This window comes from Ovis aries, chromosome 19 (genome assembly GCF_016772045.2).
Source record: "Ovis aries strain OAR_USU_Benz2616 breed Rambouillet chromosome 19, ARS-UI_Ramb_v3.0, whole genome shotgun sequence".
Taxonomy (NCBI): Eukaryota; Metazoa; Chordata; class Mammalia; order Artiodactyla; family Bovidae; genus Ovis; species Ovis aries.
The window spans coordinates 59251325-59263592 of record NC_056072.1 but is presented as its reverse complement, the minus strand read 5'-3'; the positions used below and the strand labels follow the sequence as shown (position 1 = coordinate 59263592).

At 67.5% G+C, this 12268-nt stretch overlaps 1 protein-coding gene across 1 annotated transcript; it reads right to left on the bottom strand.

Moving 5' to 3' along the window:
• Positions 1-9882: 9882 nt before the first annotated feature.
• On the bottom strand, positions 9883-10621 carry DNAJB8 (DnaJ heat shock protein family (Hsp40) member B8). The gene has a single exon (XM_015102190.4). It carries the CDS (start codon positions 10619-10621, stop codon positions 9938-9940), a length of 684 nt encoding a protein of 227 aa, XP_014957676.2. The 3' UTR covers positions 9883-9937.
• Positions 10622-12268: the final 1647 nt, after the last annotated feature.

The window sequence follows — 12268 nt, the reverse complement described above, 5'->3', positions numbered from 1 at the left end:
GTCAGCGGGGCCCAGCAGACTCCTGCCCCCAGGGCTGCCTGCAAGGCAGGAGAGCCTGCTCCTACCCACCTCCCCCTGGCTGGGGAGGACCGGCCTGGCCACTCCAGGTGCCTCGCCCCCACCGTCTCACACTCACACACACACACAGAGTCACACCCGTGGTCACAAGTCACCCAGGACCACGCACGAGCGAGCACACGGGCACCCAGTCAGCCCACGGCCCACAGGGAGGAGTGATCACCGTGGGCTGGGCTCCAGGAGCCCACCGGCCTGGGAAGGCTGCGTACGGGCCGGGGGCACCCTCATCCCTTGTTCCCAGTGGGTGCTGGGGGCCCTGTGTGACCCAGGAACCAGCACAGGCAGGGCGGGCAGAGGTCCCAATTCACAGGGGGGGAACGGAGCTGGGTTCAGAGAGGCCAGGTGAGCTGCTCAAGGTCACACGGGGGCAAGGTTGCGTAAGCGGCCAGCCCCCCGCGCCCCTCTACTCCTGAAGGCAGCGTGGCCAGACCAGGAGCGAGGCGGTTCCAGGAGCAAGGCGGGTGGGCGACCGCGGCACTGGCCCCCCAGTGCTGGCCTGGAAGACTCGGGAGCCGGGGAGCTGGGGCTGAGGAGGAAGAGGCTCCCGCAGCCTCCGGAGGTGGTCACAGAGCAGGCACTCTGAGGCCTGACCCCGCGACCTTGTGCTGCCCGACACAGCTCCTGCTGAGGTCGGCTGGGGTGGGGGGCACGGGTGTGAGCCCCAAGCTCCGAGAAGTGCCCGGAACAAGGGGCGCTGCAGGCCAGCCCCTCACTCGCTGTTTGGTCAGCCACCAGGTACGCACCCAATGCCCGCGGGGCAGGCGCTGTCCTGGACAGGTGTGGCGAGCCTGACCCGGGCCCTGCCCTCCCAGGAATGCCATTCCCCTGGGAAAGGGAGACAGCGCACATCAAGAGATGCCGCGCGATTGCAGATAATCAGGGCGGGCTTCCCTGAGGAGGGGTCATTTGGACTGAAACCTACCTTGGCAACAGGAATGAGGCGGCCAGGGAATGGCTCCTGGGAGAGGATTCCAGGCAGAGGGACCACAAGGGCGGGGGCCCAGAGCACGGGAAGCTCGCAGGAGGGGGCCCCTCGCAGGGCGAGGATCTGCCGCCTGGCCTGGGAGCAGCCTGGTGGTCTGAGCACCCAGTGCGGCCAGAGGTCCCAATTCGCCCAGAAAAGCTGGCAGTCTGGGTTTTGACACAAAACCTAGATTTTTTAAAAAATAGCCACAACCAGTTGTACTTTTCCTAAAACTGTTCTGAGGGCCGAAGACAGCCGGCGGGCCTCTAGTTCAAGCCCTCCCTTGGAAGTGAACAGCAAAACTGCAATGTTTGGACTGTAGGATTCTTCCTGATCCAGGGATCAAACCTGAGTCTCTCGCGTTGCAGGCAGATTCTTTACCATCTGAGCCGCCAGGGAAGCCCCCTCCCTAGAAAGCTGGAGCCTGGACTCCAGTCCTGCCTCCCAGGCTTGCTGGCTGTGTGAGCCCTGGGCAGGTTGCCCATCTCCGTGTGCCTCAGCGCATCCACTGGGAAAGGGGCTGCCGTGGAGGCCCAGTGCTTGAACGCACATTCAGCGGCCGTCTGCTGGACGCCTCCGCGTGCCCGAGTCAGTGGGACAGTGGGGGGTCGTGCGGACGAAGGAGACAGTGTCCACCCTGGCGCCTTACCCTCCACGAGGGAGCAGGAAATGAACGAGTCAGTGGCCACCGCACAGGACTGCTGTGTGTCCAGAAGGCCGAGGAGAGAGAATGGACCGAGACAATCAGGCATCAGGCGCAGTGGCCCAAGCAGGGCCAAGGGCGTGCAAAGGCCCTGGGGCCTGGCTGCTCCAGGAACAAGCAGGCTGAGGTGGGAGGATCTGGGGCTGAGTGGGAGGGAGAGGAACCCTTTGGGGGCTGCGGGGGGTTTCAGCTTTTCCCCTGAGTCAGGTGAGCTAGGGGAGGGTGTGCAGCTCGGCACAGGAGAGGTCGCCTCTGGGGTCCGAGGGAGCCTCCTGACTGCTGCTGGGGCTGCAGGTGGGGGCCCAGGAAGGCGGTCCGGGCAGGGTGAGGGGCCGGACCTGGCCGGCCGCAGTGAGGCTGGGAGGATGGTGAAGGTCCCCCGGCCCAGGGAGGGGGCAGAAAGACGCCTGGGCTTGGTCCAGCCCCTGGATGGAGAGGCGGAGAGAGCTGGTTCCCGGCTTCGGGGCTGCAGCCGGGGCCCACTGGGACATGACCTCCAACGTCCCGCCGTGGACGCGCGGGTGGGGGGCGAGCGTGTAGACGGCAGTGGAGGGGCGGGGCCCTCGGCGGCTGGGGCCCGCGGGCGTCCCTTCCCCCACGCCACCTGCGGGGTCGGCCCGACTGGCCTTTGTCCCGCCCCGCGCAGCGCCCCCCGAGCAAACACAGCTGAGCGCCGGGCTCGCGTGCCGCCCCGCCCCGGCTCGGCGGGCCCCAGCTCCGGGCGGGCGGCGGGCGCGGGGCGGCGGCTTAGCGGGCAGCTGCGGCCGCGGGCTGGTGGGCGGCCGGCCGCTCCCACCGGCGCCGCGCTTTGTCATGCAGATGCCCGCTGGCGGCGCGCGCCCGCTCCCCAGCTGACCCGGGCGGCTGGGCGGCCCCAGACCCGCTTGATCGTCCGCCGGAACCGGATCTGCCTGGTGCTGGGCGGCCCGGGCTGGGAGCCGGGCGTCTCTGGGCCGGTCTCCTCGCGTTCCCGGCAGAGGACCCCCGAGTCGCCCCTGCGCGGTGGGAGCACATTTGGGGACCAGCCCCCATCCCTCCCGCGGACGGTCCTCCGCCTTCCCTGAGCTCTGCGGCCCGCCCCGCCCCCGCCTCAGTCTTCCCATCTGTGCTTTGAGGGCAGGTGACCAGGTGACCGGGATGGGCGCGTGGCCTCGGGCCGCGGAGGCTGATGACTTGGACCGCAGCCCCCGAGCGCTTCCCCCACTGCCTGGCGGGCAGCTGGGACTTGGCCTGGGGACACGCCCACTTTCCCCGGAGCCAGAGGCACCAGGAGAGAGGTGATCAAATGGAAAGTTATTTACTGCCCGATGTCAGGAGTCAGGCCCGAGGCCAGGCCGGGAGCAGGAACATTCCTGGGTGGGATCAGGCCCTGAGCCGCCCGGTGCTGACTCGAGGTCACCGCATCCACCCCGTGGCCCCAGCCAGTGCCGGCCTACAGAAATGACCACCACGCATGGGCCTGGTGCTCGGGGTCTGGGACCCTGCACCAGAGGAGGGGGTCCTCTCCAGCAGCCCAGCCGGGCAGTGGGCAGGGACCCCTCCCAGGGGAGTCCCCGAGGGCACCCCAACGGTGCCCAGTTTGTCAATCCTAATCACACGGGCAGTTCCGAGGAAGCTCTGTCCAGAGAGTTCACTCCTAGGACTTCATCTTCAAAGGGTGAAGTGTGTGTGCCCTCTGCCGCGTGTGACCTTGGGCACCGACCTCCGTGTCCTGTCTGGAGGCGGGAACATCGGCACGCCACCCTCCAAGGCTACCTGAGGAGGGCGAAGACCCTGCAAGTCGGGGTCCTCATGTGGCAGACAAATGGAGAGGAAACCCCGTCCCCAGGTGCCTCAGGGTCTGTCCGTCCCCCACCCCACCCTCCTGCACCCAAGCTCTGATGGCTGGGAGAGGGGCGTCAGTCCCAGCCCAGACTCCCCCTTGCCTGTCACAGGAGAGGGTTGGGGAGGCCGGGGCGGGAGGCCCACACCTCCACCCCAGGCCCCCCTCCTCTGCTCAGGCTGGCGGGAGAGACCCTGGAAGGTGGGGGGCTCGCCTGAACATACCTCCAGGGAGGGGCCTCCATCCCCAGATCCGGTTTCTGGCAGGACTGGTTGGTCTAGGTGGCCCTGATGGATGGCTGAGATAAGGCGTGTGCAGGTTCGTTGAGCTAAGAAGGGGGTGGCCCGGACCCCACCCACTCAAGGGTGGCTTGGGGTCCGAGCCAGTCTTGTCTCAGCTCCTGGCACCGGCCTTGGGGGGCCACACAGGCGCCCTGTCTGAACCCCTTCCCTGCCTGCTGTGAGAGTGCCACACGAGACGGTGACCCTGGGGAGGGGGCTCCCAGCCCAACGTCACCCAGGCAAGACCCACTGCAGGTGAGGGCTGTCCAGGCGCACGGCAAGCTTCTGGCGCCAAGAGGCAGGTGGACAGAGGTTGCCCGGACGCGAGGTTGTTCGGGACCCCAGGTCTCAGCAAGGTCCAGGCCTGGCTGCGTCTCCGACCTCCTGGGAGCCCCAGGGCTGGCCCGTCCTCAGCGGCCGCAGCCTCCTTCTTTGACGTCACCACGCCTGCGGGAGTCCCTGCATTTGCTCCTCTCACCTGCTTCCCGTGTCACCCCTCTCCTGCTGGGACCCTGACCCGTAGACCTCTGGGGCCCTGAAGCCCACGGGACCAGCTGCGGCCCCTGCACTTCAGGGCGAGGCGCCCCATGGGGACGGCCACAGAGGAGCCCCTAGTCCCCCGGACAGGGCTTCCCTCAGCTCAGCACAAGGTGGCCCTCAGATCTGCCTGGAAAATGGGCTTTGCGTGTAGGACGGAGTCATGGGAAGCAGTCCCGGGAAACAGGGGCAGCCTGGGGTGGGGAACAAGGCCAGGCAAGGGGGAAAGCGAGCTGGAGGAGGAGCTGCTGCCCCGCGGTCAGGGGGCTATGGACCCCGGGGAGGCCAGCTGAGAAGCCTCGAGGGGTGTGCTGAGGCCCGTTCACCCGGAGACGAGCGGGGCGTGGCTGTAGCCCTCACCTCATCGGGCAAGGCTTGACCATCGGCCTGCAGTGTTCAAGCACACAGGGGCCCAGCAGGCCCTGCAGGCGTCCTCACGCTGAGTCAGGGCAGCTCTTGGGCAAGGAAGGGCGAGCCGGGCCATCAGACGGGTCTGTGGGACGGTCTCCACGGCACCGCAGCTGGCAGACACGTGGTACACACTGCCCGACGGGCACGCTGCCCAACGCACACCCCCACACCCCTGTCTGCCCTGGGGCAGCCTTTTCTCACTTTCGCGTTGGGGGCAGATGAACCCAGGTCTTCCTGCGTCCACCCCACCCCCGACTCAGGTTCGGAGATGAGCAGTCAAAACCTCTCTCCCTCTAGACTGCAGTCCCCTCACAGGTGGGAATGACCTCCGCTCGCCACAGAGCCGACATAACACGGCGCCCTGACCATGGCACAGCGGGCGGGCAAACCCGTCCACCCTCCCTGAGTGGGTCTCTGCTGGTGGTGATGGCACCAGGGGTGACTGCTCACCCGCTCCTGACCTTTCTCCTGACCCCGAGCTCATGGCTGCCTATCACGCGTGCCATGCTCAGCAGGCCCCCAGTGACCCCTGGTTCCCCCTCCGCCCCGTCAGAGCAGACAGGGCCCTCGGAGGTGACCCAGGCTTTCCCACAACTGCTCTGCCTTCAGCAGAAGCTGCCCTTCGGGGCCTGGGCACGTGCCCCCTGCAGGGAGCACTCACCCCACGCCTCCCTCGCGTCTGCCAGGAAGAGCGGGCTTGCAAGGCTGAGCCCAGGGCAGACACGTCCTCGTTCAGCACAAGTGGTGAGCAGCTTCCGTGGCTCCGGGCTGCAGCCCAGGACAGAGTTAGTCAGCGGGCAGTTAGACAGCCTGTAGCCCTGGGTCGGGCAGCACCCAGGCTCCTGAACCAGCCGGCCTATCGGGAGGAGACCCAGCAGCGGGATTTGTGGCTGAGCTGATGCTGGCCGGGCTCGTGGAGACGCGCAGACGCTCACAGGCCAGGCAATGTTGCCAGCCAGCCTTGCCCAGCCAGCAACTGGCAGGCAATCGATAAGCCTAATTAATAATTAACTTTTTAATTAAATATCAATTTAAAACAAGTATGGGAATCAGTCTCTTGCAATTAACACCCTTGCTCTGCTTTCGGAAAGGGGCTGGACGGGAGATCCGGGCTCCAGAGCCACAGAGGCAGGGCGGGCACGCAGGATCCAGCTGGAGGCGTGGTGGCGGGGGGTGGGGGGGGGGGGGCCATGCTGCAGGTCTGGGGTGGCCCGGGGCGGCCCGGCGTCTGCAGCGGAAAGTAGCTGGTACATACCCCTGCTGCCACCCCGGAACCCCACGACCCCAGGGGTTTCCTGACCGGCGGCTCGGGTGACCGCAGGCATAACCACGGCGCCTGGGGGCTCAAGTGGCTGGTGGTGCAGGTTCCTGCTTGGGGGGGGGCGGTGACAGTGTGGTGTGGTTGGCGGGCAGGGCCGCCCGGGGCAGGCGCTCGGGCTCCCGGGCCCCACGGTGCCCCCCGGGTCCTCAGGACACGCGTATGGCCACCAGGGGCATCCAGACTTGCCGTCCTGACACAGAGGTGCACAGCACTGCAGGGTCCGCAGGAGGTCCGTGCAGGGAGCGGGCAGCCAAGGCTTCCCCCACACAGCAGGTTCCCGGGGAGGGGCCCCTGCTGAGGGGCAGAGGCCGAGGAGGGGGCAGGCCGGGCCTTGACTGTGCGGGTGGTGGGGCAGGCTGCCCCGGGACAGGCCCGACCGAGGCCGGGTCTCAGCTGGGACAGCACGTGGGCAGGCAGGGAGCAGAGCCCCACGACTTGTCCCCGCGCCCCCCAAGGCCTGGACGCAGGGAAAGCGGGCCGGCATCTGTTGACGAAGCTGCCATGGGGCTCCTTCCTGGCCTGTGAGAGCACAGGGTGGTCAGGAGGCGGGGTGCCCAGCGGCGGACGGGCACGCAGTGGGTGTTCAGCAGCCCCCCACCGCCGGCCTCAGGGGGAGGACATCCCTGACAGCAGGAGTCGACTGTCCTAGAGGCCAGACCAAGGGCGCTGGCCGCTGCTCTGCACCAAGCTTGGGCCCCTGCCTGGCCAGGGAGGGACCCTGGGGTCTGTGGCCTTTTTGCGGCAAAGGGGGCAGACCGGGGAGGTCTGAACACAGCCAGCACTTCCCGGGGCAGCGCAGAGCGGGCTGCGCAGGGGCCACGCTAGGGCTAGAGCTTGGCCCAGCCAGGCTCTGGACGGGGCGGTCTCTGTCCCACCAGCCCTACCCCGAGCCGCGCTGGGCATCAGTCCCGCCACTGCCTCATCTCCCCCGCCTGGGCACCCTCGAGCTTCTCCCCCAGCTCCAAGGCCCTGCCCCTTGAGGGTCTCTGGGTCCCCCTCGCCCCCACCATTCTGCCCCCTCCCGCCCACTCCAGTGCCCTTATCTGGGTCCAGCCCCTGCGCGATTGCTGGGAGCCCATCCCCATGACAACGGGGCAGATGGCGGCTGCGATTAGCTGCTCTCCCTCCCGCCACAGCTCAATCCGTCTTTGAAATTAAATCAGCTGCGATAACATCGACTGGCCAGGGAGGGGGGGCAGGCAGGAGGCTGCCCAGGCCGCACCCACCCCACCCCAGGCCTGGGCGCAGGGCTAGAGGAGTAGGAGGGGGTAGACGGGCTTCCAGTGCGGATGGGCGAACTTGTCCATGTCTCTCGGCCTCCGAGCCTCAGTTTCCCCATCTGTAAAATGGGGGCAAGTGGCCGTCCCTGTTTTGGGGGTCAGTGAGAGTCTCTGGGGAGAGTGTACAGGAGGAGCCCTGGGGGGCTCTGCTGCTGCTGCTGCTGCTGCTGCTAAGTCGCTTCAGTCGTGTCCGACTCTGTGCGACCCCATAGACGGCAGCACACCAGGCTCCACAGTCCCTGGGATTCTCCAGGCAAGAACACTGGAGTGGGTTGCTATTTCCTTTTCCAATGCATGAAAGTGAAAAGTGAAAGTGAAGTCGCTCAGTCATTTCCGACTCTTAGCGACCCCATGGACTGCAGCCCACCAGGCTCCTCCATCCATGGGATTTCCCAGGCAAGAGTACTGGAGTGGGGTGCCATTGCCTTCTCCACTGGGGGGCTCAGTAGGGCTGAAAACATGGCCTGCTCCCGTCCACGGAGAAGCTAGAGCCCTGGGGAGAACCCAGGCCATCAGGGTCCCAGGTGGCCTCAGGTTACATGTGCTCGGAGGCTGCAGACCTGCCCTGCGAGCAGTGGTGCTGCCCTCGCTCATAAAGCCTCTGGCGTCACTGAACCTGGTGCCCGAGGGGCAATACTGGGACCCCGTCATGTCCACCTGCAGTAGGGATAGTCAGGGGCCCGGAGGGACGTGGGGACCCAGGAGAGGCGTGTGCAAGAAGGGGTATAAGATCTCCCCGAGGGTGTGGTGGCAGGAGAGGCCTGGGTAGAGCAGGCTGTTTCAGAAACCGGGCTGGTCTGTGCAAAAGTCCCACTTCAGGAAGAGGGGCTGCAGGGAGGGGAGGGTGGGGAGGCGAGCGGGGACCCAGGGGCAGAGGGGAGACAGAGGCCCGGGAGGAGGGTTCCTGGCACAGCACAGCCCGTGCTGAGGTCTCAAGGCAGGAGTCCCCTGGGGAGTGTGCAGGAGTGGGAGGAGGCCGCTGGGGCTGGAGCACAGAGTGTGCCGGGGAGCCAGGCAGGCCGTGGGGGCCTCAGCGGCCACCCCGAAGACCTGATTTTTCCTTTGAGTGTCTCACGAACCTCTCAGGTTTTCACAAGACCCTTCCAGCTGCGGGGATGACAGCCGGATGAAGGGAGGAGGCTGGGTCACTGTTTGGGTGAGCCAGGAGCAGACGTGGGCCTGGTGCAGGCGGTGAGCGTGGGAGCTGCATTCTGAACGGGGGCCTCACCATCTCCTGCCTCAAGGCTTTTGCACGGGCCATGCCGTGCCCGGAACCCTCCTCCCAGACCCCTCTGTGCCCGCCTCCCACGGGTCTCTGTCTGGCCTTCAGCTCGGCCGCCTGTCAGATGGGGTTCCTGGCCGAGAAGAGGATGCAGAGAGGGGCTTAGGATCAGAGAGGGCCTGAGGGTGTGCGGCCCACTGAGCTGGCTCTGGCCGCTGCCAGGCTCCATCTACTCAGAGGGACTGGAACAGGGGACCGCTCCGACCAGCCTGTGAGTTGGGGGGGACACCGAGGTGAGGTCCTTGGGGTGTCTGTAAACGCCCATGCCTTGCGACCACCCAGCCCCAGGACCCTGCGCCCGCTGGTGGGCTGCTGGCCCGTAATTGGATTTGCTGGGCAGCTGTCGGGGCTAAGCAGGCCCACTTGATGCAGCCGCGCTCGACCAGTAATTGGTGAAGTTAGCAGGTCGGCGAGGGCAGAGGTCGGGTAGTTAATGCTGTCGTGGGGGCTTTGATGAAGTCAGCCCGGCTGCAGGGCTGGGAGCCGCGGTGAGACCCTCTGTGCCACGGGGCTCCGCTGGCTCCTGGCCTAACACGGTTAGGGGGCCTCCAGCTGCGGGCCGGCCCGGGGTTCTGCGGGACTGAAGAGGCCTGAGCCTGCAGGGGCAGTAGGTCACCTGCTGTGTGCTCCAGCCCAGGGCCCTGCAGCACCCGAGGGGACTCGTGGGCCCCTAGGGATCTTGGGGTGCTGCCCTGTGGCGGGGACGGGGGAGACAGCGGCAGGGCCGCCGGGATCTCGGGGGAGGGCGAGGCCTGACATCTTCATGCTGAAGGCGAGCAGTGCCCCTCCACCCGCTACCCCCTCCCCCCCCCCGCACCGGCTGATGGTGCACGCCTGTGGTAGTTAGAGGCCCCAAGCCGTGGGCTGGGCAGGCGGGCGGCCGTCGTGACCCTCACGACCCCGACAACGCACGCGCACGGACGCAGGCACGGACACGCGCGCATGGACCTGCACGCGCGGAAACGGACACGCGCACACGAACACGGACACGCGCGCACGAACACGCATGCACGCACGCACGCACGGACCCGCACGCACGGACCCGCACGCACGGACCCGCACGCGGGCGCAGGAGGTGCCAGCCCGGAGCCCGCGCGGCGCCCTGACGAGGTCAGCCTGAGCCGGACGCCTGACCCGTCCCCGGGCCTCGCAGGTGGGCCCGGCCGTCCGCCCCCCGCCCCGCCAAGCGAGCCACCGCGCCCGCAAGCTCACGTAGCACGTTTATTGAGCACCGCCGGGCGGCCGGCGCGGGTGGCGCCTACTTGCTGTCCACCCGTTTGAGCTGCTCCTTGCCGTTGATGGTCACCGACTTGAGCTGCCCGTCCTCCTCCACCTCCACGCGCTCCTGCCCGTTCTCCACGATGCGTTTGGTGGTGACCTTGTGGCCGTTGACCACCTCGGTGGACGACATCACCGATTTGAAGCCGGAGCCGCCCGAGCCGGAGCCGCCGAAAGACGTGGACGAGAAGGTGGTCCGGCCCGTGCCCCCGCGGCCCAGGCTGTCAAAGGCCGAGAAGGCCTCCATGAAGGCGGGGAACTCGCCGAAGCCGGCTGAGAATGCCCCGCGCAGCCCGTGGCCCCGGGCCCCGCGCTCGCTGCTGAAGGGCGCGTCCCAGAAGTCGAAGGAGAAGGGGTCCAGGCCTCCGAAGAACTCGCGGAAGATGTCCTCCGGGTTGCGGAAGGTGTAGCCGCCGCCGTGCGGGGAGCCGGTCCCGCCGAGCCGCCAGCCGTCACAGCCCGCGCGGTCGTACAGCGAGCGCTTCTTGGAGTCGGACAGGACCTCGTAGGCCTCGGACACCTGCTTAAATTTCTTCTCGGCCTCCTCCTTGTTGTCGGGGTTCTTGTCGGGGTGCCAGCGCAGGGCCAGCTTGCGGTAGGCCTTCTTGATGTCCTCCGGGGAGGCGCTGGCCTGCACCCCGAGCACTTCGTAGTAGTTAGCCATGCTGAGGGCTGGGGCGCGGAGGTGGAGAGAGGCGGGCCGAGGGCCCGGGTGGCCGGGGGGCGAGGGCAGCAGTGGCAAGTGCGGGCCGCTCGGCGGGGCCTGGCCGGACTCTGGCTCCGGAGCGGCTCTGCCCGGCGGACTACCCTTTCATAGTACCAGTGCAGGGGGATGGGTGGGCGCCTCGCTGGAGGGGCAGGGGGAGGGAAGGCAGTGCCGCTAGGGCGCCCCCCTTGGCCACAAGGCCCCCCGCAGAGCCTCCTGGCCCTTTGTGACATCGGGCCTGGGCGGGGCAGAGCCCGGCCCCTGCAGTCCGGGGCCTGGTTCACGGGCCGGCCCTGCGCAGGAGGCCACGCCTGGGGGTGCACACTCGCAGCTCAGGCTGCTGGAGCCTCCAGGGCTGAGCCCCAGGCGCTGAGACAGGCCCAGCCTCCGGAGGTGGGCCCCAGGGTCTGCGCTGGGGCTCAGGGAGGGGCGTGAGGACCCCGGGGTGCAAGTGGACTGAGCCCAGAGTCTGGGTGAGGTTGGGGCCGGAGCTCCTTCTGCTGGCGCCCGGCGAGCCTCTCAGGTTGTCTGAGGCGAGTCCTGCAGAGGCCCAGGTGTGTGTCAGCATCTCCGGCCAGCACGCGTTCCCTGAATGAATGAGGCCCAGAGACTTGTGGCATCAGACTCAAGGTGGGTGAGAGAGGGAGGTGCTGGGGCGTGGTGGACGGCACCCTGGAAGGGGCGTTCCGCTCAGTGCTGGTGGGAAGGGCAGGCCAGTGAGCGCGGCGGGTGGAACAGTGGCCCCGTGCCAGCCGCAGAACCTGTGGGTGTGCTCGTACTGCTGTTGGGGAAAAGGGTTTCTCCGTATGCAGTTAGAGATCACCCTGGATTACCTGGGCAGGTCCAAAACCCACGAAAGGAGTGCCTGGGAAAGACAGCCGCGCTGAGAGCAAAGGCGGGGGAGGGGGGGAGAACACAGCAGGGCCCTCCGGCTGCCCCGGGACAGGAGGGTGCTGGGGAGCAGCCCCCGCCCACCCTGAAGGAGAGCAGCCTCGGGTGCTGTCTGCCGCGCGCTTGGCGGGAAGTGAGGAACCCGCGGTGGGGGGAGGCATCCCTGTGGCTTTTGTTCCTGTTCTGACGCTGGGCGCATCGGGAAGCAGCATTAACAAGCGCGTTAACACATCGATTCCCATGCCCTCGCCCCCTCCAGGTAAGACGGAGGCACCGCCCCCGGGGAGTCAGCAGGCCCACCGGGAGCTCGTGGGACAGCGTCTCCCCGCGCCCATTTCTGGCCTGCACCCCTTCCTGTTCCCGCCTCTGTGGCTTTTTCCCTGATGCTCACGGGTGCTGGCCTTCCAGCACCTCGTGGGGACAGCATGTTCTAACCAACCCCAGATGCTGGGGGGCGGCTGAAAGCAGATGGTGGGGACCCCAGAGTGACAAGCGCTGTCTCCTCACAACCCTCGCCCAGAGGACGGCTCACCCTCTGTCCCCAGCCCACCTACCCACGTGCTCAGCGGTGGAGTAACCCGGCTGGACGCGGGCGCAGGCAGTTCCATAGGTGGGACGCTCGGTGTCTCGCTGCAGCGGGAGCCTGTTCTCGGCAGGCTTGTCCACTGGGGCTGAGGGAAGGTGCCCACAGGAGGTGCCTGGTGGCGGAGGCAC